Source organism: Anneissia japonica, unplaced genomic scaffold (genome assembly GCF_011630105.1).
Source record: "Anneissia japonica isolate Jap-2015-1 unplaced genomic scaffold, ASM1163010v1 scaffold287754_len4335492_cov202, whole genome shotgun sequence".
Classification (NCBI taxonomy): Eukaryota; Metazoa; Echinodermata; class Crinoidea; order Comatulida; family Comatulidae; genus Anneissia; species Anneissia japonica.
This window is the reverse complement of record NW_022705543.1, coordinates 2,745,974-2,770,464: the sequence shown is the minus strand read 5'-3', so window position 1 is coordinate 2,770,464 and position 24,491 is coordinate 2,745,974. Positions and strand designations below refer to the sequence as shown.

General features: G+C 33.4%; 1 protein-coding gene across 1 annotated transcript in view; it reads right to left on the bottom strand.

The window, feature by feature from the left end:
• LOC117105851 (protein bark beetle-like) overlaps positions 1-24,491 on the bottom strand; it is a 38,295-nt gene that overhangs the window by 1,483 nt on the left and 12,321 nt on the right. Inside the window, exons 6-29 of the mRNA XM_033247161.1 lie at positions 16,795-17,595; positions 16,477-16,571; positions 15,607-15,765; positions 15,330-15,426; positions 14,995-15,167; positions 14,626-14,823; positions 13,587-13,688; positions 13,019-13,301; positions 11,837-12,022; positions 11,146-11,389; positions 10,817-10,997; positions 10,519-10,683; positions 9,965-10,122; positions 9,713-9,845; positions 9,247-9,348; positions 7,953-8,133; positions 7,532-7,811; positions 7,087-7,159; positions 6,674-6,796; positions 4,113-4,398; positions 3,746-3,889; positions 1,999-2,194; positions 743-888; positions 108-254 (exon numbers count right to left, since the gene is read on the bottom strand). Coding sequence (XP_033103052.1) covers positions 108-254; positions 743-888; positions 1,999-2,194; positions 3,746-3,889; positions 4,113-4,398; positions 6,674-6,796; positions 7,087-7,159; positions 7,532-7,811; positions 7,953-8,133; positions 9,247-9,348; positions 9,713-9,845; positions 9,965-10,122; positions 10,519-10,683; positions 10,817-10,997; positions 11,146-11,389; positions 11,837-12,022; positions 13,019-13,301; positions 13,587-13,688; positions 14,626-14,823; positions 14,995-15,167; positions 15,330-15,426; positions 15,607-15,765; positions 16,477-16,571; positions 16,795-17,595 — 4,653 coding nt within the window. The remainder of the gene's footprint in view (positions 1-107; positions 255-742; positions 889-1,998; positions 2,195-3,745; positions 3,890-4,112; positions 4,399-6,673; positions 6,797-7,086; positions 7,160-7,531; positions 7,812-7,952; positions 8,134-9,246; positions 9,349-9,712; positions 9,846-9,964; positions 10,123-10,518; positions 10,684-10,816; positions 10,998-11,145; positions 11,390-11,836; positions 12,023-13,018; positions 13,302-13,586; positions 13,689-14,625; positions 14,824-14,994; positions 15,168-15,329; positions 15,427-15,606; positions 15,766-16,476; positions 16,572-16,794; positions 17,596-24,491) is intronic.

The window sequence follows — 24,491 nt, the reverse complement described above, 5'->3', positions numbered from 1 at the left end:
TTCAAAAAGAGGGGGCGGGGCCTGCACACCCCCTAAATCTGTCTCTTATACACATCTAGATGTGTATAAGAGACAGTTATTATGATGATAGAGGGCGCTATTCAAACCTTCAAAATCATTGTTCGGATCATCATCCATGAAGCCACAGAGACCCTCCGTTTTTTCGACAAAGCTCATGGTCGGTGTGAGCAATGTGTTAAGGTATAGTCTTCCTATCTTCTCACTAAATTGCACTTCGATTCCAACAGACAAGCCTAATTTGCATTTTGAAAAACCCATTTTGTAAATATTGAATATTGAACATAATTATGACATTGCCAAAATTACATTAAAAATAAAACTTACAAAATTACACTTTAAAAATTACATTTTACATTTTTTTTTTACAAATTACAATTGTTTTTCTTTGGTGTAGGCCTATCCTTCTGTATTAACAACTTTCACATTATCATATTTAAATACTGACATAAAATGTGGCTATTAGCAAACATTTGTTAATTAGACCATAAAAAATCAGTTGAAACATGTTTTATCAAACCACTGAGCTTTACAATTATTGGTATGGTTCTAAAATCACACTAATTGCAGTCACGCAAGGAATGTATGTAACATTTCTTTTCTATAATTATTTGGATGGTTAATGTCTTCATGTGTCCGATATTTACTGTGTATCAAACATTACCCAATTTCCCAGGTTTCAAACTTTCTAAAAATTATCAGAACATAGGTTATTATCTTTTACCTGATTTGTACTCAAATGCCAGCATCATAGTAGGACTAGTTGAAGAACTGTCATTTTTCAGTGGTATTTGGACATCAAGGAGTACTGAAGAATTTGCTAACTGGAGTTTCATCTCGCTACTTATATTCAGTATTTCTCCATCCAGCCTAATTTCAAGTTGGAAATGCAAAGTGTGTAATGACTGTGATAATAATTACAGATTGAAGACAAGTAGGGTCTATGCCGCCACACACATAACTAGGATTATCAAAATTTAACGTATTTAGTTATTTTTGTGCTGCCAATGTAAGATTAAGTTTGTACCTTTAACACACCACAATTTGATGTGTGGTTAGACAATGAGGTAAGAAAAAGGAGATCAACTAACAAATAGTCAAATATTACAGTAAATACCACAATTGAGAATAATCTACCCTGATAAATTAAAGTATCATCAAGGAGGGGAGCTAACAAGTATTAGCAGTAATGTGAATTAAGTTGGAATTGGGAAGTGATAATTTAAGGGATTAATATGAACTTAAATATTAAGTGAACCGATGTACAGTACTTGTGAATTTGGTAAATTAATATGTGATGTACCAACAATTTCAGATAACTGGTGGAGGTCCTGATTTGCGAGAAGTGCATGCGCACATACTTTTAGAACTGCTTCCATTCCAGGGTTAAATTGGCTATTCTGACGCCACTACATGGTTGTCACAATAGCAAATTTAAGCGTTGGAGGGTATGCTCTAACTTCCATTGACTCACTGAATACATGATTGGTTGATATTGAAACCAGCCATGCAGGAATTCTAAGCAGCTGAGAGTACAATGCGATAGGCCCGAATGTGACTTATCCTAAATAAAAAAGTAGGCCAAACATTGAAGAATTTTACTTTATTCCAATAAACTACAGCAATCCACTCAAAAAATTAAGGTTTATATAGAAGATTGTGGCTAAGAAATTCTAAATCAAACGCAGAAACTGTACTACTATATTTTCTTATTTGTTTTAGCCAGGGTATGCACTGCATACCTTGCTTGCCTTCACAGTCCACCACTGATTGAGGTGTTGTTAACAACAGCAACACAAGTTGATGACGTAAGACAAAAGGTCTCTTCCTTTAATATACCTAGTGTACAATATTTGTTGAAACATTTTTTAGAATGGTTGCCTTGCAGCAGAAGAGTACCATTGTATATTTACAGTATTGGTGATAGGCATAGCTGAAACACATTAGATGTGTCTTATAAGAATATGAGTTGATTTATACCTCAGTGTTGGCAATGTTTCAAAGTCTGCCTTCATTGGTGTAGTAACCGTTATGACGTGTTTCCCAAGTTTCATTGCAATGCCACCAGTTAAAGATGATTTATGACTCTCATAAAATCTTGCTTGTATCCCAAAATCATTCTCAATGCTTCGACAGCTCCAAAACTCACCATTTCCATAGTAGTCGTAATCAAAGCCTGAATATTTAAATTAAACAGGTAATTGTAATTAACTGTATTTAAAAAAAAATGTATTCTAATAACTAAAAAAAGGACATAGTACTAAAGCAGCACTACTGATAAACTGTTTTCCATCTGTGCATTTTGATATTTCAACATCTTTTGATAATTCTGTCCTTATTGAACGACATGTGAGTTTTAGGTATTATATCTCTTCTTTGGTTTCGATTGCACCAGTCTGTGCATGTTAAACCAACAGTATCTGCACCGGCTGTCCTCAAGTGTGGTGCCACCCAAGGATCTACCTTAAGGCCAATCCTATTTTTAGTCATTTCCGTCACCTTAACCATGACATGTGTAAACATAACATTCAAAGACACACAGGTTTATATATTTTTTATACCAGACCATGTAAATGATTCTGTGTAAAACATAGAAACGTGACTGAATTTACACAGGTAATACTATCTTCCAAGCCTGATTGTCATCCTAACTATTGCATCAATAAATGTAGGTATAGGACCCCATCATCATAAGTTCGTAATTTTGGAGTGATTGTTGACTCCACCAACAGTACTTGTAACGTAGTATCCTATCATCTTCCTAATATCTATAAAGTTAGATGCTTTTTAAATTGATACTACGTGAATATAGTAATTATACATTAAGTTGAAATGTAAATATAATGACATAACAAATAAATAACAATAATTTAAATGTGTGCATAGTATCTATCACTACTACAATAATAAGATTAATATTTTTCAATTTTATAATCAATTTTATATAGCCGGAGTTAGTTTCGACCTGGGCAAACCTTTGCTAATAGGTACACTTTCTCCATCAAAAGGCTTCTTCTATGAATGGAATGACCTGTTCGAAACACGAACTCCTGTAGACCAAACCCAGTACCGTTATGATTTTAATCGCACGGGAAATCCACTCACGATGATTATTATAATGCTGTCATTCATGAACTTATAATAAAATTGAATGTTTTCTTCGGCGGTTATCAAATGCGAGCCTTCTAAAATTAGTTCATTTTAGGAATTGTCCTATGTTAATACACTGTGTAATGTCATGGCCACTTGCATTTCGAGACCTAGTTTGCAGCCTCGTTCTGCACTACCGCACTCCAAACACCTGTGAAATTCTTATCAGCAAGGTGCAAACTTTATGTTCTATATATAATTTATTAGAAATTTTAAACCCCAAGCACCCCTTTAAATCTCATCTTTAAAATAAAGAAAATTCTAATCTTTCTTGTTCTCTCTCTATGATGTTTTTGAAGTAGGCAGCTGTTGCTCAACTTTTCAGCCTAGTAGTGGGGAGTTCGCGCCTCATGCTGTTCATTTCCGACCAGACTTATTAGATACCTCAGATTACATTGTGGACGGGCTGTAGAAAATGGTTCACGCTATGTTCCAGCTTTAAATGTCAGTCTGCTACAACCCATGACTGTGTTTCGGGCATACACGTTCAGGCCCATTCTTTGCAGAGCATTGCTATAGGTTTAATATTTTCCCTGTATCCTTTAATAAAAAAAGGGTTTACAAAACAAAATATTACCGTCTAAGGTAAGAAGATGTGGGTCTCCGGAGGCTCGTGCTGGTCGCCTTATCTCACAACATGTGCCTTCCCAATTTCTATTACACAGGCATCTAGATCTACAGGTACCCATAACCGATGAACAGATACCATTACCAGAACAACCTAACCCAAGAAAATGGATGTTGAAATATTGTGAATACTTGTAAAATATAATTACTGTATTATGTAATATATCTCAACAACATTATTAGAATTACAATTATAATATCAAATCGTATTAGCTGCAGTAGATTTTTGACATCAAATATTATTGCTACGTCATAATAAGTCGGGTCAGTTATGAAATCCCACTCTCTACTATAAAAAGTAATTTATGCCACCATACCTTGGCATGGACGGCAATCCAGTTGATTACAATAATCCCCTCGACGTCCAACAACACACGTAGGTAAAATTCCGCATTCATCAACAGGTACGCACTGACAGATACATTTATCAAAAACCTGAATTTCACCTACTAAACAGGGCGGACATATGTCATATATCACTGGACATTCACATCCATCAGGACCAAGAGTAGATGTCATGCAATCAAGACATTTGCATTCACACGGACAACTACCATCGACTGCGATTATGTCATAGGAGCCGTCAGCACATTGACACGAACACTATATAAAATATAAAACGTCATTTTCCTTTTAGTTGGCTCTAATTTTTTTAAATTTTAACTTGTTTTTTTTCTCTCTCTCTTTCATGATGAAACCATCACTTTTATTTCCTATAAACTTTTCACATACATTAAACAAAATATACAGATATACAAAATGTTCATTCAAAATTAAGGATTTTGTTATTTTTAACAATAAACAATAAACTTAAATAAAATCAATAGACTCCAAGCAAGCACGCATCAAACCTTCATCTGAGGTACCTGTCTCTTTCCCTGTTGTGTAGATTTTATCCACCTCAACTACTTTCTTTTTTATTGTTCTATTTGTTATTGTTTTCTTTATAAATCATTGTACTCCTTATGAACCAACGGTGCGGTATATCATTTCATTCATTAGGCTTAATACATGATAATGATAATAATAATAATAATAATAATAATAATAACACCACTGCGTGGATATCAAAAAACACAACTAAATTAAAACATTATAAAATTACAGCTACATTAATTTCATTAAAAAAACAATTTAATTATAAAAATCAGCAGCGATTATCAACATTATATAAAATCTTCAAAAATCGATTGATTCCATTGCTCAGTATTAAAATATACAGAGGAACAGTGATGTACTGTTATGGATGGTTAAAATTTTATATATATTTTTAAAATGTTATTGCTATCTTAACTGAAAGTTTTAATTATTATGTAAATTATGAACTGACATTGGGGACAATAAGCAATGCAAGCTTAACATTTATTAGGATCGTAAAGCTCTATCCAATTTTAGATCAATTAACAACCACTTTTTTGTTTTTTTCAATGTTAGTTGAAAATCCACAACTAATAACTTGTTCCAACTCATATGTGAATAATCACCAAGTCTACCTCATTTTACTTTTGTACATACAGAATGTTAAAATTGCTACGTCCATCATAACTGCAATGGAAAAAAAGTACATTTTTATTCCACTGCACTTCATTAGGTGATATAAAAAGCAAATTTTATCTCATTGCATTTAAATATCATATGCTTTTCATTTTTTGAGAGAGAGATTACAATACTCACAATGATTTGTGGAGGCCAAGTTTCATAGTTTAAGTTATTTCGCTCCGGTAATATTCTGTGTAAAAGCTTAACATTAAAATGCGCAATCTTTTTCATATGTAACATTAAATATATTTTGTTTTTCCAACACCAATCCCAGTCGATTGAATCAATTTGAAGGTCGCTTTCCCACTTACTTCTGATTTTTGACACCTTAAATTTGTCATTTATAAATGACAAATAAAATTCTCTGACTCTTTAGATCTTTAAAATATTAGTGCCGTTTGTTTTGTTTGTTTGTTGATACATTTTATCTATGTATTACACAAGATGGTTGGTGTAAAATAATGGTTTTCCAGCTTCTTGTGATTGCATTTTTAATACTGCGGTAATGTGTTTTCTTTTTGCGTTTGCTTTTTCTATTCATTTTTACAATTTTCATAATTTGAGTTGTATTGACATAACGAGATTTCTGCGAAGGTCGTGGTTACTATGCAAGTTCACCCACTTAAGGCTATAATTGGCAAGGAAATCGGCCTTCCCATCAGGGACATACCTCCCACCGCTACCCAACCCACCCCCATCCCCCTCTGGGATAATGTTGGCAATACTACTGTCTCCTAGGGCTCTATATAAATTTATGTTTGCTTGAATATTGTCAACAGAAACGTTCTAAATAATGCAACTTTATCATGTAGGGACACTCTGTCTCGGCCTGCATTCCGATTACCTTCATTGATACAATATATTTAATTAGAAACCATTGGGATACGTATTAGTATGACTATGGTATCACTTATTCAACAAGATCTCTGGACCACCATGTTATTTTAATTAGGTTGAGGTGGTGATTTATCACATAGTAGTTCAATATTTACAGCATGATATAGATTCGGTAAGATTGTGTGCACCGTTTTTGAGTTACTCTGTTTACAAACCTCCTCTAAACACCTTACTCCACATACACACACACACACCCACAGAAATAAATAAGACAAGATCAACAGATTATTACTTACATAGTAATCAATCATTATTACAGGAACAAGTATTAGTATTTTATTTGAAAATACTACTTACATAGTAATCAATCATTATTACAGAAACAAGTATTAGTATTTTATTTGAAAATGATAGAAGCAATTTCTCAATATTAAGTGCATAGATGACTTCCTGGCTTTTATACATGCATATTATTACTATAGTAGGGTACTACAAAACCTACAGGACAGGAGCCGTCTTCCGACATTTCCCTGAAGGTACCATCGGCACAGTTGCAAGGACAGTGAATTGTAGCGTCGTGTTGAAAACGTGTGGTGCTGTCAGGACAAGTTACGCTTTCAGTATCCTAAATTAAGCAGATAATAGCGATTAAAATTTACAATTGAAAGTTAAATCATGAAATATATTGACCTTAGACACTGGCGATGTGTCCAGTGAATATTTTTATATAGGCATTGTGCTTGATTTAATTTCTTCATTGATTTTGTATTAACAAACAAAATAAAAAGTATTACAATAAAAATTGTTCACAGTATTTTGTTATATTATTAGTAAAACTATAGAAACAACTGTTTAAAATTATTATAACCATAACAAAAAAAATAAATATTTGGGGTCTATAAAAAAAATACTTACATTGACGGCGGGTTCACTTGTTTGCCCAGTAAGACAGTTCGGTACATTGAGGAATGGATGCGCACTACACTCTCTATTGAAATATTGATATCCAAACATCGTGGATACATAACTTTTATATTTGTGAATTATATATATGAAACGGTAACCAATGCATTTCGTAAATGGCAAATTTATTAAAATAAAATAATGAAGTCAAAGAGCACTAAAAAAACATTAATAAAAACGAAAACTCATCGACATTGAAATTAAAATGAAATTGAACATGAATATCAATGAATTTTAAAAATGCAATAAATATAGGCCTAATAATTACAATGAAAATGAAAATAACAAAAACAATAATATTATAACATATGGATACAGTTTTATTATTTTATTCTGATAAAACATTATGCTTATCACGACACCATAATAGAGAAAAAATGTCAACGTTAAACGTTACCTTGTGTTCACTGCCAAATCAAATGGTTTTGTGGACTGGTATGATGTTTTTGACGGGTAAAGCTGGTTGTATGTGGCTTCCATATAGATCTGAGAAAGACCACCGTACAACAACAGAGCATGTGTAATGTCATTCGGTAGGCTTTCCTCCTCTATACATATTTCGTCGCACAAAAATATAGTCAAATTTGAGCGAATTTCAAACGTGGTCGAAAACTGGAAACCGACAGGTGCATCTCCATCTGGAACTTCGCTACACATCGTGTGTGTACTACCACCAACTAAAAAACATTTCATAGCGATTTCAATGGTAATAAAATCTTCTATATCGTTAACAAAATAGCAATAAAATAAATCATACCGTGATGTGGCGAGTCATTACGTTGTGGTTTATACTTTCTATGTATATATTAGGTTCTTACCAAATGAAGCTAGCCAATCAGGAAGAAGAGATGCGGTGTAGCAAAATGGCAGAGCAGGCTCGGCTGGGAATGTTACCGTTAACGTTGGGGCAAAAGTTCCATTAATCGAAATATGGATGTTTGTATAATTTGACAGGTCTGATTTAATAACTCTGGATGAACTTGTAACACCATCAGACACCTGAAAAATTTGGTATTTATACATATACATACACATATACATATACATATACTAATATATACTGTATATATATATATATATATATATATATACTGTATATATATATTGTATATATATATATATACATTTATATATATATATACATTTATACATACATACATACATATATGTATGCACATATATATATACACATATATATATACATACGTATATGTATATATATTTTTTTTTTCTGAAAATGAATATAATATGATTATTGTTTTATTGTAGCTATTATTATTATAGCTGTTGCAAAGAGCAATTTACGCGAGTTTCTGAAATGTATACACATAACACTCGTCAACGTAAAGTCAATTTGGTTGTACCTCTGCTTAAAGGAAATAATCAATCTCATTCAACCTTTTTCGTTTCGGCTATCAATGACTGGAATGCTCTCCCAAATAATTTAAAATTATTTACTAATATGGCTACATTTAAAATACACATCAAAAAACTGTATGAACGCAATAGTGCTCAATTGCAATAATTACAATTGAGCACTGTTGTGTTCTATCTAAATTATTAGTTAATTGGGTGCATCTTGGTTTTTAAATGCTGCTTTTTTTCTTTTTCTTTTTAATATGTATTAATTTTTATAACTATTTAATTGTGCAATTTGGACCCCATTGGAAATGGGCTGGATTCCCGGCCTATAGTGTGTTCCAGATGCTCGTTGTGTTTGATTATTGTAAAAAAATTCCTATATTGTTTTTCTATATTTTATATTTTATATATGAGCATCGAATAAATTCAATTCAATTCAATATACATATACATATGATATACTGTATATATGTTTTATATATATATATATATACATATATGTATATGTTTTATACATACATAAATATACATACATATATACACACACATATTCATTTTCTGTGTAAGATGATTATTGTTTTTACTGGAAAGCTGATGTATTATCCGTCATAATTATCATCATTATTACAATTGCTATACCCTAGGCAAATCATTTTCTGAGCGTAGAAGATTAAATTAGTTAACATCGTAATACTAATAGTACAAACGTATCTATCTGATAATTAAGCAAAAATAAATACATATACAGACCATTGGTGTAAGTACGACCGGTCTCTCTTCTTGGGGCCTGATGCCGTACCCGATATTTAGTTCTGCAGTAGAAGTAACACCAAATTTGGTTTCCAATGGAGCCTGTATATGAGAAAAAGTGTGAAATTGGTATGGGCGTTTGTTGATGTAGACCAAGACATGTGACAACGAGTTTTTTGAATTTCTAAGATCGCTGCCAAACTTATTGCTAAGATCATGGTAAATGCAAATCCTCTTCAAATCCTCTTCAACTTTAAAAAAGCACATAGTCTATTTAACTTCAGACATTTTGGTACTAAACCTTCACCTTTCAATATCAAGAGTGTGAATTAGCGAAGACGTTCACCGAGTGCACCAGTTTTGCATTTTCTGTAGGCTTTTCTGCCTACTAATTTTTTTAAATTTATAAATAAATTGCAATAAATCTAAATGTTGATTTAGATTTATTGCAATAATGAATACTCACTGGTAGGCCAGCTATAATGGAATATTTCGCTTTTAAATCGACGGATAAAGGAATTTTCAAACCTCCCAATGACACGTAATAATTTCGAGTTCTTCTGTTTACAGCAAACTGCCTTGCAACATTATCATCAAATCTATTCAGAAGAAAATGGCAGTAGGTAATTCCAATAAATTATTATAATTCAACTGCTAAAATATTACAATAATTATTTTTTGTGGTAAGAAACAATACCTTTATGTTGTTGCTACTTACGGAACTCCAGCACTGCAATTGATATGTAGACCTGTCTTTATCGGGCCTTCGTAGATTACATCCAATTGTTTGTATTTTATACGGTCAGTTGAGAAAATTAGTCGCAAAGACGAATTAAACTGAAACTGTGGGTCAATCTCGCATAAAACGTCATCGTCCTAATAATAATAATAATAATAATAATAATAATAATAATAATAATAATAATATTAATAATATTATAATAATAATAAAATAATAATAATAATAATTATATTAATAAATATTTATAAACAATAAATAAAAAGAAAGAAATGAATAAATGGTAACCAGTGGCGTAACAGATCAATTCTCACTGATTACACCAGAGGCCATTAAAGTGCACACTGGTAAAACATAAACGGCTAAAAAAATAAAATTGAGGTTCAACAGTACTTTTGATTAAACATTTTATTACTATATAGTTTTGTACCACACACATAGTTGGACACTTGTCAGATAAAATTGCCTTATAATTAACATACATGAAAATACATTAAGATAAAATCTCGTTCTGTAGAGAAATGCTTTCTTACAGTGTATATCAGTGGTTTATTCAAGCTTACGTCAACTTGAGAGTCGTAATTGTTGATACCATCGTCGTCGCCTTCATTTGAGATGATTTCACTAAACTCCTGATGGTCACGTGCAACCAGCACCTCGATAAATACATAGTTACCTCGAACTTCATAATGTAATATCTATAATGAAATACAATTACAAGTGACATTCCAAAAAATATGCTTCCATTCTATGTAAGACACATGGTTAGTGATTATACTTATCGGTGATAGTGTAATTGCTATCCTTGTTTATCTGTTAAGAAGTACTGACCTTCCCGACCAAGCCACTTGTTTCACGTCCAATAATTAAGGTAGAAGTATCAATCTGTAGCGATTCTTCAGATATGTCTCCATCTATTATAACAATTCCGTCTGTGTTATTTTCTCCACCACTGCATCCGAGAATAATATTAGCGTTTTCATGAAGGACTGAAGAGGGCGGTGTTAGCATTCTAAAAAATTAGTTAGAAACATCATCTAATTAAAACCAGTGTTATTCGCAGTGAAACTTATGTTTCATATTGGTAATTAACATACTAATGGCGTATTTGTTAGTAAGCCATCTTATACACCATGTCATACAGATATATGCATTCTTACACGCTGTTTCGTATTGCTTCGTGACTACAGTCTAAAATACTGGTTTCTATGAATGTAGAATTGGGTTCTCCTCCAATTTCGACAACAGATTCAATGAAATGTCCCGTAGAGTTCACGACGAGTACATCTCCAACTTCTATATCGTACGAAGTTGCAATGTCTGAAGTCAATACCACGAACGTTGAATGGTATTTTCTTGTTCCTAGCACATGTATACTTCCAAGGCACTTGTTGAATAGAACATCTTAAAGAAAAAAAGAATACATGTTCAATCATTGCAAAAAAAAGCATTTATTTTTATGATATTTATGGCACATTTTTCTGCGGGTGGAATTCATACTTAGAGTATGTATTATACTTTCTTATCTGATATTAATCAGTGGACCTTTCGGTTCTCTAGTCTGCGTTGCCTCAGTTATATCATATCATATATCATATCATGTCATTTAGTTCGCCTTTTGATTTACAGTAGATAAAACAAAGAGAAAAAAAACTGAATAGAAGTACCTTTTCAATTAGGCTAATAGTAAGAATTATGTTTAGGTTATGATTTTATAAGTATAAGTTATTAAAGTGTAGTTTTTGGAGTTGGCAAAACTCAAACATGTAATATTGCAATTAATTAGCCTCACAATAACTTAAAGAACCGTATTTATGCAAACTGAAAATTAACAATGAAACGTTACACTACCTTGAAGTAAAACTACATCTGTGCTAGGATAAGACAGCTTAGTGTTGATAGCATCACTCCAAAATGATTCTTCAGGTAAATCGCTATAATCAGTAATTAGAATGACGTCTAAAACATCATTTAAACTTGCGTACTTAAATACTTCATCAAGTCTCGCCACACTCGCCATTATCACGCTATGCCGCCCTAAAAAGTCAATAATTAGAAAAGGAATCGTTGTTATTTTTAATATTTACTTTATATACGAATTAAACAATCTCTTGAAAAGTTTTTTCTGCATGTTTATACCACTAGTCTATTTGGGTTATGTATTGACAATTTGAATATATTTAATCTATACAGGCCTAATATTACAAAAACCATAAATTGAGCATAATCCGATCCAGAATCAGAATTTAGGTCTCGATAATTGGGTCTGACCCCAGAGCCTCACTGCTGTTCTTGTTTTTGTTCTTGTTACCAAAACTTTAAAAGCGTCCAGCGTCGCCTGTTTTCAACGGACGTGCAGGAAATTTTGTACACATAAACTAGAGGTGATTTCCAACAAACATTTTATCGCCCTTTTTTTCAAGTTGGACCGCAGGGTTCCCCCTACACCTACAAAACAAAACAGGGGTTTCAGCAACGACTGTACATTACTGCCACTACCCCTACATGTCACATGGATGGCGCCGTCGGTAAAGGATGTGTTCTAAAGAACTTAAGGTTGTCAGTTTCAATCGCGTCTTGGAATTTTTTTTTCCCAATTTTTAGAAATTTTATATTTTTCAATTTTAAGATATTTTAATTTTGTACAAATGAACATTCTACATAATATTTTTTTGTACAAACATCCTAATTATTTAAAAGTTTCTATCTTATTATCTTTTCCATAAAAAAAACCCCAATATAATAACTTGTGCCTGTACCTTATTTAAGCGTGGAGGAACGCGCGGACGGTGAGCGGCCACTCTTGTTTAAATGAAAACATACATAAAATACAACACATAAATGACATCTTAAATAAGAATTTGCTACTGAATATATATAGAAAAAAAGGACACAATTAACGTTTAAAAATTAAAATATATAATAAAATCGATACATAGTTAATTTATTAAAAAATTATATTATTTAATTGCTAATAATAAACATCAGTTAAACCCATTATTCTTAATAAAAATATTCTTTATAATTACTCACATAGATGTTGTATTGACACAACTGTGTGGAAAATTCCTTGTGCTTGACAAGAAACTAGGATATTAGAAGCTTCTGTCATTTCGAGTTTCTTGCTTGATATCAACAACACTTCATCGTTCCTCTTCACTGGACAAATGTAAATATTTGTAGAGTTCTGGCTCACGTTGATTACTTGAACCTTTTCACTAATTTCTATATTATTCTTTCTTTCAGGATCAGCATAGTTCGGATTAACCAAATTTGATGGACAAATTTCTGGACTCCAAACATTACATCCACTTGGCTGCAAATTAAAACAAGTACAGGTCATAAATATAATAAACTACTTCAAACAACCCAGGGCTTACATTCAAAAAGATTTTTTTTCAAATATGAAGCCCTCATTTGTTTACATCTAGGCCTGGTGAAGAATGATCGGATTCTTGTTTGACTTCATTTTTACCTTCCCCGCCCTACTTAACTTTTGTGTAGACATAATTCCTGAGGTTTTCCTTGCTTTTTTTTTTCATAGTTTTTTGTGATGACTATATCGTACTGGATGTAATAAATCACATCAATCAGATCAAACCTTTTCAACGAAACATTGTTCCAAATCTCGGCAACTCTGACAGGAGCCTGTCGTAGTACTTGATCGAGTCATATCACAGTGAGTTAACTTGCAATTAAGTATCTAGAACATACAAATATCACTTTCATTATGTTAACAAGTGCTTACAGGCTAGATTCTAGCTTAAGCTATCTTCATTTGTGTGCATGCAAAACTCAGGTCTGTGGGAAAAGGTATCCGGATTTCAGATCTGCTCTGATATCTATATGTGGTCTAAGTGTGCCGCTTGCTTTGATAACAAGAAGTTGAAAGTTAACTTTTGGTGACAATCAAAATTTGGGTGTGAATTTTGGGGTCATTTAAAGTGTTGACGTCCCATACCTAAATATCTAAAAACTTATCACTGGATCTGAACAAAACTTTCTAGAATGTTTCATCATGTTTCAAGATAGAAATAATAAAATTTTGGTAATGATATAGAGTAGGGTGTGAATACGAGGACTAGGCCTATTTAAATGGAATTTGCAAGACCTAACTATCTAAAGAAATGATAAATGCATTTGAAAACCTTTCTGAAAGTGTTCGTCATTGCCAAAGAAAAAAGTATGCAATTTTGTTAAAGTTTCGGAGGTGTGGATGTGGAGGCGCTTAAAATGAAACACCCCATAAGTAAGTATCTCAAAAACCGATTATTGGATCAGAATGAAGCTTCCTAGAATAGTTTGTCATCATCCAAGGAACACTAATTGACGGCTTTCAATGGCTACCAGATCACACATAGATCAAAACGGGTTCATGGTCTAGTTTGTTATGAAGTTTTCCTTGTAAGGTCCCGGGTTAAAAGCTCGGTTGAGGTTAAGAATCTGTGTTCCTTCTTAAAAATGGAAAAGATGCATGGGAATTTTATACAGGGAGAATTATGTGGGCGAAGTGTGCTCTACTTGTAATTATATTTATAATCATACGGCACATGATGCTTTAAAAAGCATATTTCAATTAATCAGAACAATATACTATAGATGTATTGTCATAATAAATAATTGCATTAATATAACAATACCTCTATATTATTGGAACACGCTCCAGTAGTAAAACAGTAATTGTGGAACCATGCTTCACATTGGACTCCGGCGTCGGGTCCTGTACTCGCACCTGGGAGACAGGAGAGTGTTGAATCACACCAACCACATCCTTCTAATTTAGCACATGACCTGCAGTCTCTAAAACGATTACAGTAGCTAGATGTACAGCTTGATCCCTTTGAACAAAATCATATAATACAACTGGTAAATAAAAATTGTAAAAATCATAAAATTTATGATAGTAAATTTATAATGGGTACATTGTTCTTAATATAATTATTATAATAAAATTATTAAGTTTAACATAATATATATATATATACATTTATATATATATAAATTTTCACCTGCCAACCACTCTTACATCGACAGACATTCGGTCCCACACATGTACCATGATTCGAGCATCCATCGGAGCATATATATTTTGAACAGTCTTTCGCTGACCACCCTGGATCACATATGCATGTCCTATACTGGCACACGCCATTACCCATGCATTTGTTAGGACATCGATTTCCTAAAATTATATTCGAAGATAAATGGCGCATATCAGTTTACATAAAATGTATATAAAATGCATATAACAGACAAATAATTAAAATACAGATAATTATTTTAGTATGAAGATGTGAATAAATCAATCAGATTTATAAAAACTGCAACACGAAACGTTTCTTACTTGTAGCACGTTCGCAGACAGTTGGATATCGCTCGCTGCAATCAGCCGTCCCAGTACTATGTTCACCACTTTCATAGTTCAGCTCCAAATATGAACACTAAAATGAATAAAGAAATTAATAACCAAGTTGCATAAATACTAGACAAAATTTATTTATTAACATGATCATTAATTTGTATAATTTTTTTCTTCTTCTTCGTCCAACTTGACTGACACACGTCATCGTTTTATCAAATATCGATTCAGTAAAAATTAATAATATGAGTGATTGCTCTACCTTATTTGATGTCTTTATCCAGATGCGATTTGTTTGAAAATATTCAGCGTTTTTCATGATTAAATATCTTTTTAGATCTTCAACATCCGATCCACGATTACGAAAAATGCAATTACGACAATAAGAAACTGCGAGCTGATATATCGTGTTCCCGTCTAACTATAAAAGAAAACATTTATAACATAAGACCTGTATTATATTTTATGCTGCCTATATAATGTGAACTTAAAGCATGTGGGGGAAATCCCTGAAACAACAAGCGGAACATTGCAATTGAAACGTACAGAAGAGGATCTGCTTAAAAAATTGAAGAATATACTCTCACTTCTTTTAGTGTGAACACACCAAGGATAAACCACAACAATCCTAAGACTTTTTCAATTGGTCGGTGGTGAACCAACTTAGAGAAAATCTACTGTTAAAAAAAATTGTACCGTGCTCGTTTACGTACATTACATATGTATCATGTTTCACACGAAACCAAATAACTTCCTTAAGCTTTGTCTAAACTATCAAATTTCATCAAAAAAGCGTCACATAAAATTTGATGGTAAATAAGATTTACCATCAACTTTTTTTGATAGTATGTGATATGATGTCATCATCATACTCATATATGGGCACATCACATTTTTTGTCACATCAAATTTGATAGTGTAGACAAAACTTAAGACTATACGGTAAGCCCTCACAATGAAACACAAGGAGAGCCGCGATATACTTAAACTAGCTCTGTATATTAGGATCCTCACGATTCAACGCTCAAACACAGGTTTCCGACTTAGCCTACATCTGCAGTACTGTCCCTTTTATTCTGCAGCTTCTATAGCTAATAAGTTTGCTCTGTTAATGTACTATTATACTACTTACTTCGCAAATTGAAGTTGCTGTTGAATAATCGACTGATGCTGGTTTGTAACTGTAACATTTATATCCTTCTAAGCTATACGCCGGTGGACATGATGCTGTAAATTAGAATAAAAATCTTTTATTGACATTGTTTATCTGATTTGTCTTATTTGCGTCATCGCCGTGGGTGGATGATTGATTATCTAGCATTGGTGTCTGATTATGCATAGGTTAATGTGTGACATAGACTAAACATTAATAAAATGCATCATATGTGATTTTTTTTTTTTTAAACAGTCAATAGGACAGGTTTGATACAAAATAAAATTCAAAACTTACAACTATAAAATGGTAACTCAGAGGGTGAAGTATAGAACGGTTCTTGTTGTATGAACGCATGACCAATTACATTCTTTGAATCCCGAACCCTGCTTTTTAGTTGAATGATGTCATCTGCACCCCACCAATTATTCGTAGCGTCTACTGTTGACGTCACGCGTGAAGTAAGTGCCACTTCAAATTCGTTACCAGCGTTTACTATGTAATTTCTAGAAATATTAGTGTTAATATTATCTAATAATATGGTGAATTTTTCGTCTGAACGTTGTCCTGTGTTGTAGATCATGATGTTGCGCTCAATAAGTCTGTTACCATAGGCATTGTCTCCTAAGACAACAATTAGATGTCGTCCATGGTTGTAATAAAACACATTGTCAGTAAGGTGTGTGTTGCCTTCCATAATTGTTATCACATCGTTGCTAGTAGATGGCTCATTGTAGTAAAATTGATTACCAATTATATAAATTCTTGAGGATTCACTTTTGACGGACAATACACCACTCTCTCTATTAGAAAGGAAATAATTATGTGCAACAGTAACTGTAGAATAATTTGATGTTCCGTGAATGGTCACATTTCCATAATTTTCCTTGAAGAGGTTTTCTGTAATTGAACAGTTCCCGTTTCTATGGCTCATAATGGGATGGCTGGTTTGAGAACATCTTTGAAAAGTTGATTTTGAAATGCTCACATCAACTGGAATTGCTTCCTCGATGTAATTATCCACAATTGATATAACTGAATCCATAACGTCCACGAAATAGGAATCTTCTATAGTAATTGCTGACTGCAGAAGGTATTCTATAACATTAAAATACAATTAATGAAAGTAGAGTAAAAGATTACAAAATATTATGTTAAGTACAGTATGCTATACCATTTGTCACTACTGTGGTTTAGGAGAAAAACTGTATTAATCTATTTGACGGTGAAGTTAATTATTAGCCCCATAAAATGCATAAAGTATTGCCTACACATTGTACAATTAATATAGCAAATTGTTACGTACATAACAAACATCATGCAACGGTTGCATTTCTAAAACGATATCATAAATGCTGCAGTAGCCTACTCTGCTTAAGATTTAGTATTTTTGACAGGTGTCATGCACGATATGGGACATGGTTCAGTCATTGTTTGTACATTCACTATATTTAAATAATCGTAATGTTTAACTATGAAAATGGTGTTGTACCACAAGGTTGAACGATGATAAGGTCAAAGATATTATATCATACAGGTTGCAGTCGTACATGTTCTATATCAAGGTGCTGTTGTGAGTCGAATCTAGTTAACACAACCAACAAACTTAAGTTATAGAATATTATTATTTATTTGTTTACAACATAACACATGATTTCTGGGGAGTAAAATCGTTTAGTGTTACTTAAGACACATCACTAATCTGACCCTGACCTTCGCCCTTCGCTCGCATTCCCGAGTAAAAATACTCGCCTAGTAAAAAATTACGCCTAGTGAATGTTCATGGTACGAGAGTTCGAACTAATGCCATATTATCCGTAAGCTGGTCTGCTGATTTCGCGCTAGATGTACCTCTAATATAAAAAGGTAGATTTTAACCCGGATTTCGGAAATTGCAGCAGAGTTATGGTCATTCATACGAAGACACATATCTCAATCGAGAGCGATGCGGACGTGAGCCACAACGGGCAGGTGCTTAGTGATTAATGATTATAGTCTGTTGTCTTATGTCATATTTTTTAACTTTGTCAATCTTTTGAGTAGATTCTTGGCAAACATGTCTAAACATATCTAACATATCTAAAAAATTCACTGATTAAGATAAAAATGGGTGCCATTTTTTTTTATTCACTTCTAGGGCCTCCATTTTGAATTTCAAAATGGCCGCTGCCAAAAATTAGTTTTTAACCCAAAAAAAAATTGCAATTCGATCATCGTTATTCATTTATATATAGTCATTTTATTTTATCATTTTATTTTATCGATATCATATAATGGGATCAATGATGCATTGGGAAGAAAATAAGAGCACAAAAAATAACCCCCATCACAGAAATCTTGCTCCCCTACACATCTCCACTGGATATTCTTTTGTAAAAAAAAAGTTTTTCTCAAGTACTCACAAAATTGTTACATATCAATATATTTTGCCATCTGAATCTCCCTAACTTAATCACTGAGCACTGACACTTAACCTTCGCCCCTTAATTTCCCCTGCCCCACCACTCCGTCCCGGGCCAGGCCTTCCTCCCCAAACTTCTTTGAAAATTAATTAAAATTAAAAAATAGAGATAAAAGAGGAAAGGTATATTCAAATTTAGGCCTAAGACTGTGAGTGTCATTTCCGGCCATCTAGTTGCCATAGCCACAACATTTTGTTCCTCGGTTGCCACAATGTTGGACAGGGGCAGATTTAGGGAAGGGAACGTTCTCCCTGTTTTGCCACTGTCATCTTTTTTTGTGTGTTAACAGTGAAAATACAAAATCGCATACAAATACTAAGTGTAACAGCATGTACTGTACATCAATCATGTCATTACTAGACATATATGCCTATCTGTATAATAATAATAATAATAATAATAATAATAATAATAATAATCATTTAGGCCTATATGAAATTGTTGCTCCCCCCTCTGTGGGATGGTGCCATGATAACTTTGATACACAACTCTATTCATTCAAATCACTTCTACGAGATTTACACTTTCTGCAGATAAACACTAGCAGTCTGACAAAAGTGATGCTGCGGCATTCTAATTTAAAAATTCAGACCTTGCGTTCAATTTAGAAAATAAGTTCAATTAAATTCATTTTGCATACCAATGTATGTTTCTTAAATTGACATTTTGACCCACAAATCCTACTCTTGAAGATGCGGTGCTATAAAAAATATTTTAAAGCCGCTACAGTTGAATAATTTGTTGAAAATTTTGTCAAGAATGATCCATTTGACATTTAGAGTTAAAACTAACAGCAGGGTGCAAAACACTGTTTTTAGCTGAGTAAAACCATCTCAGCCTTCTTTAAATAGGATTGTTGAATGGTCTATTGTTAACAAACTGCCGCTAAATGCATCTAAATGTGCAACTATGAGTTTATCTAGGTGTAAAGAGCCTCTTACATGGGACTATAGTATACATTTTGAAACAACTGAAAGAGTCCATGAATTTAAACTACTTGGTGTTGATATTAACAATAAGTTATCATGTCATTCTCATTTGAATTATGTTAGTAATAAGGCAAGCTGACTTCTTGGTTTTGTTGTAGTAAGGCAATGTCTTGGCTGGCTATGCTCAATCTTTATAAAACTTTAATATTACCGGTTATGACGTACTGTTGCTGCATGTGGGCACCTACTGAAATTTCAAATATTTATAGACTAGAAAGGGTACAAAAAAAGGCAACTAGAATAATTATGTACAGAAAGGAAGGAAATTGGGACACGTCATATTTATATAGATTAAGAATTTTGAATATTTTAAGCATGGAGGATATTTTTAAAGTATATCGACTAACGTTAGGTTTTAAAATAATGCATGGACAATGTCCATTGTCGTTTAATAATCTTGTGAGATCAAGTGAAAGGTGTGAAGGGCGATTAATACATTGGAAAGCCAAGACTAATACATTTTTAAATTCATCTTTTGTTATTTTTCCTAGATTATGGGAACAACTTCCTAATGAAATTAAACAATGCACATCCATTTCGGACTTTAAAGCCCAGCTCACAAAACACTTGATCTCAAAATATTAATACTAATAATAACTATTAATTATATCTGTTTTTCATTTTGTTTTAGTTAAATCAATTTATTTTGAATTTACTTTTTTGTATATATTTATATTGTATTGTCATTGTATTTGTTTTTGATGATAGAGTAAGAGCAGTTTACTGTTTGGGCTTATGCCTATTACTTACTCCTGGCAAGAATATTGTATGTATACTTTTTACTCTGCCGAATAAATATTATTATTATTAACTGAGAAAGTTTGTGGTCTTGTGGTGCTGCAACAGCGCTATAGTAGTGGCCTGCCTTTGGTTTGGTTCTGGTGTGTAAAAATGACCTCATAAAGGACTCCGAAATTAGAAGTATATCGGAGTGAAAAGAAAGGTCTAACAGTTTGCAGTGTTTGTTGAGATTTTCCATTACTTGACATAATTTTCCTTCTTGAGATCTGTAATAGACAATGTAGTAGAAACCAATAACTGAATGGTGTTAACATATCTGCCTTTAAGTTGATGTTGCACATACTTTCCATAATGTCACCTCAGATCTGATCTTCCTGTTAACAATTGCTTCGTCAAGAGGGGGACACAAGATTAGGTACTACGACATTTTTGGCATCATACTGGATCATATCCTAACACTTCTTTAACAAAACAATGCAATGCTTATTAAGACACAGTCTCATGTAAACCCTATGAAATTTAGTAGGGACTGAATGGGATGAATACTACAACAGTCTGAATATCACCAGCAGTGCTTGTAGCATGCAGTACTCTGGTGCATGTTATACATGCTCCATGGAGTCACAGTTTTAATTCACAAAAAAAGTTTACCTTGTTCTGTAAAATGAATTAAGAGTTGTTATGTGCCGATAACAAAACCAGTTAAAAACATTCGACACACTGGTACTGTTCCTGCAAACCTGAGACAAAATGTCCATACAATTAAGCTCGCAAACAAAAACAGTAAATCATGATAGTTTGAATCTTATACCTACATCTTTCAAGAAACAGATAATTCCAGTTAATCAGGCCCGTATCCAGGGGGGGTTTTATGGTTCGGGAGAACCCCCTTTTCTAGCAAACCTCCCTCTTTTCTGGCGAACCACCCTCTTCAAATTTCCCAAATAAGTCCTCCAACCCAACTAATGCACTGCAGACCCACCCAAACAAAGACCTTTTCAAACATATCTGCTTTTATAGCATTATTTAGACCCATAAAGCACAAAAATCCCCTTGCTTTTGGGGTTTCGCCGACCCCACCGGGGCTTCAACCGTGTACCTCACGCCCAGGAAACCCCCATTTGGAAGAAACGGGCCTGTTAATCATTATGCTACAAAAGCTCTGTTACAGCACCCCGAACCAACCAACTTAGATCGTAGACTGATGGTCCAAGCAATTACAGGTAGCTTTGTACATTAAGCAGTTTGTTGACTGCCTTTTCAGTAACCAAGAGGTTGTAAACTTGGAAAAAAGACTTGGTGCAGAATCCTCACCAAATTGAGAGTGTGAAGAGCCATGGAGCAAATCAACAAACAACATAAATGAGAGGAGGTCCCTGGTTTGAAGATTAAGAGCATCAGCTGCCAAGGAAGATCTCCAATGATGACTCCAAAATCAAACTAACGAACAATTGAGTTTTATCACAGCAATTCACATGAACGATGCTGCTGTTTCCCATAAACTCTCCATTTGGTGGGAACAAAGTAATTACAAAGATGCTCCAGTGATGCCAGGTAGATGTACCATTTACCTTTAGAAACTGAAACAGCGTTATCACCTCTCGCACGAAGCAATCTGCTCCATTTATACAATGTAAATATATATCCTTTATATAATTTGTGTATACAGAACATGAATTTATCTCCCTTTATATATATTGTGTATACATATAATACATATATGAATATGCAAGTGATAAACAGATGAGGGTGATTCATAATGATCTCTCTTACTTGCGGTACACCAAGGTCCATTGGCGGATCCAGGAATTTGAAATAGAGGAGGCCTGGAGAGGGACATTCACAGGTGGAGGGTGTATATTTCCTCAGCCCACCATGATTGGGCTAAGGTAAGAACATTTATGATTATGGCACCTCTAGATGGCCGGAAATGGCACTCCTAGACTAAAAATTTTAGTCGAATTTTCTTTTTTATTTTTTTTTTAATTTGGCAAATTTTGCTTAAAGCAAATACACAGTACCAATTAAAAATCAAAGAATCCCTCCATATTAAATGGAAGAATCCTGAATTTAACAGACAAGTTCAAAGTTACGAGATTACACTAAGCATTTGAACTAGAATTAGAATTACGTAACTCTAACGTGCAAGTAACGACACTACTATGTATTCAAATACCTATTTTAGAATAAATTAGAGCTACGATATTAAACTAAGCATTTGACCTTACTAAGACTGTTTGAGAAACTAGAATTGGAATTACGTAACTTTAACGTGCCAACAAGTTACGACACTACTATGTATTCAAATACCTATTTAGAATGAATTGACTCTAATGTGCATAAGTTATAGGCAAAGGTATATAAACCTCAGGATATCTGAATTCGGTTTTTTGATTTGTTACACTGAAGATGTCGTATTGAATACGAAGAAACATGTTTGGTTCTATTAAATGTATTTTTGTTGCTCTTAAATTCGTCTTTATACTACTTTCTGTTCAGAAGTTTGGCTGTATTGTACATGAGTTTACACGGACCAGTACGGTCACAAAGTAAGACCTCAGGATGTTTGAGAACTCAGCAAGAAGTTGAAAAAAAGCAGACGCAGACATAAATTTTCTCAAAAATTGTAGAATTTTCGGCGTTTTTCCTAAATTTAATATTAATAATAATAATGATAATAATAATAGGCTAATAATAGTCTCATAATAATAATAATAACAATAATACAAATAATCGTAAACATGATATAACTTTCTTTGCTTATATATATGTAGCGGGTGACCACTACTTGAAGAAAGCGAATCCGTCACTTAATTCGTCGTGGGGGCTCGGGTTCCAGTTACGCGCAGGCTCAGTCGGTAGATGTTTACATATATGGCCACAAATAAAACAAGAGGAACCTTTTCTAGTTATATGCTTAATAATGATTTATTGGGCAATGGGGATTACAAATTGGACCTAACCTAACCTAACAAAATACCGTCGGCAATGCAGCGTACGCTTGTAGAAAGTACTGTAAAATAATAATAAATGCAAGAAGTCCAACAAAAATAGAGTTCAGAATATACGGCAAAACAGCGAGTTCCCATGATATAACAAAGTTCAGTTCAGGAAGATGTCCAAAATCGCTTCCACTTGCAATCGTCTGGTTGCACTTGGTACCGGTATTTGTTACAGCAAATCAAACTGTTCTTCTGATCCAAGTCAAGAAAATAGTGAAACCAAAAGAGTAGTAATTCTTCTTCCTTTTTAATTCAGAAAGGTTCCCAGTCAACAGTTTTCTAAAGAAAATTCACATTTATCCTAAGTCTATCCGACTATAGGACTATACTTCTGTGTGCTGGAGTTCCGATCGGGATCTCTCAGTGTTCCTTCTTCTCTGCTGTGTCTTTCTCCTTCTTTTCTGTTCTCCCTTGTTTCCTTGGATATTCTGGATATATGTAGGAGATCTGGCTCCACCCTACTCATTCGAATATTCAATTATCATTGGTCCTTTAGCTTCAGGCAACACCCAATGTCACTGTCCATTCCCGATTTCCTGTGTCCGGTAATACATCATTTGATGTTGACAAGACGTTGCTTTTACTTCCTCAGGTATGTCGACAGCATACCACCCAGCTCTCGGAAGAGGGTTAGCTGGTGGTATATATTTGATTATAGGAAATGGAATGTTCAATGTGTCATTAAACTACAGGCTAAAACAGTATTCCATTGTATAGCCTCTTTGGATACGGGATAGTGGATTAATATAAATAAATAATATAGAATAAATTTAAAGGTACTTAAGATTAACCCAAAAAAA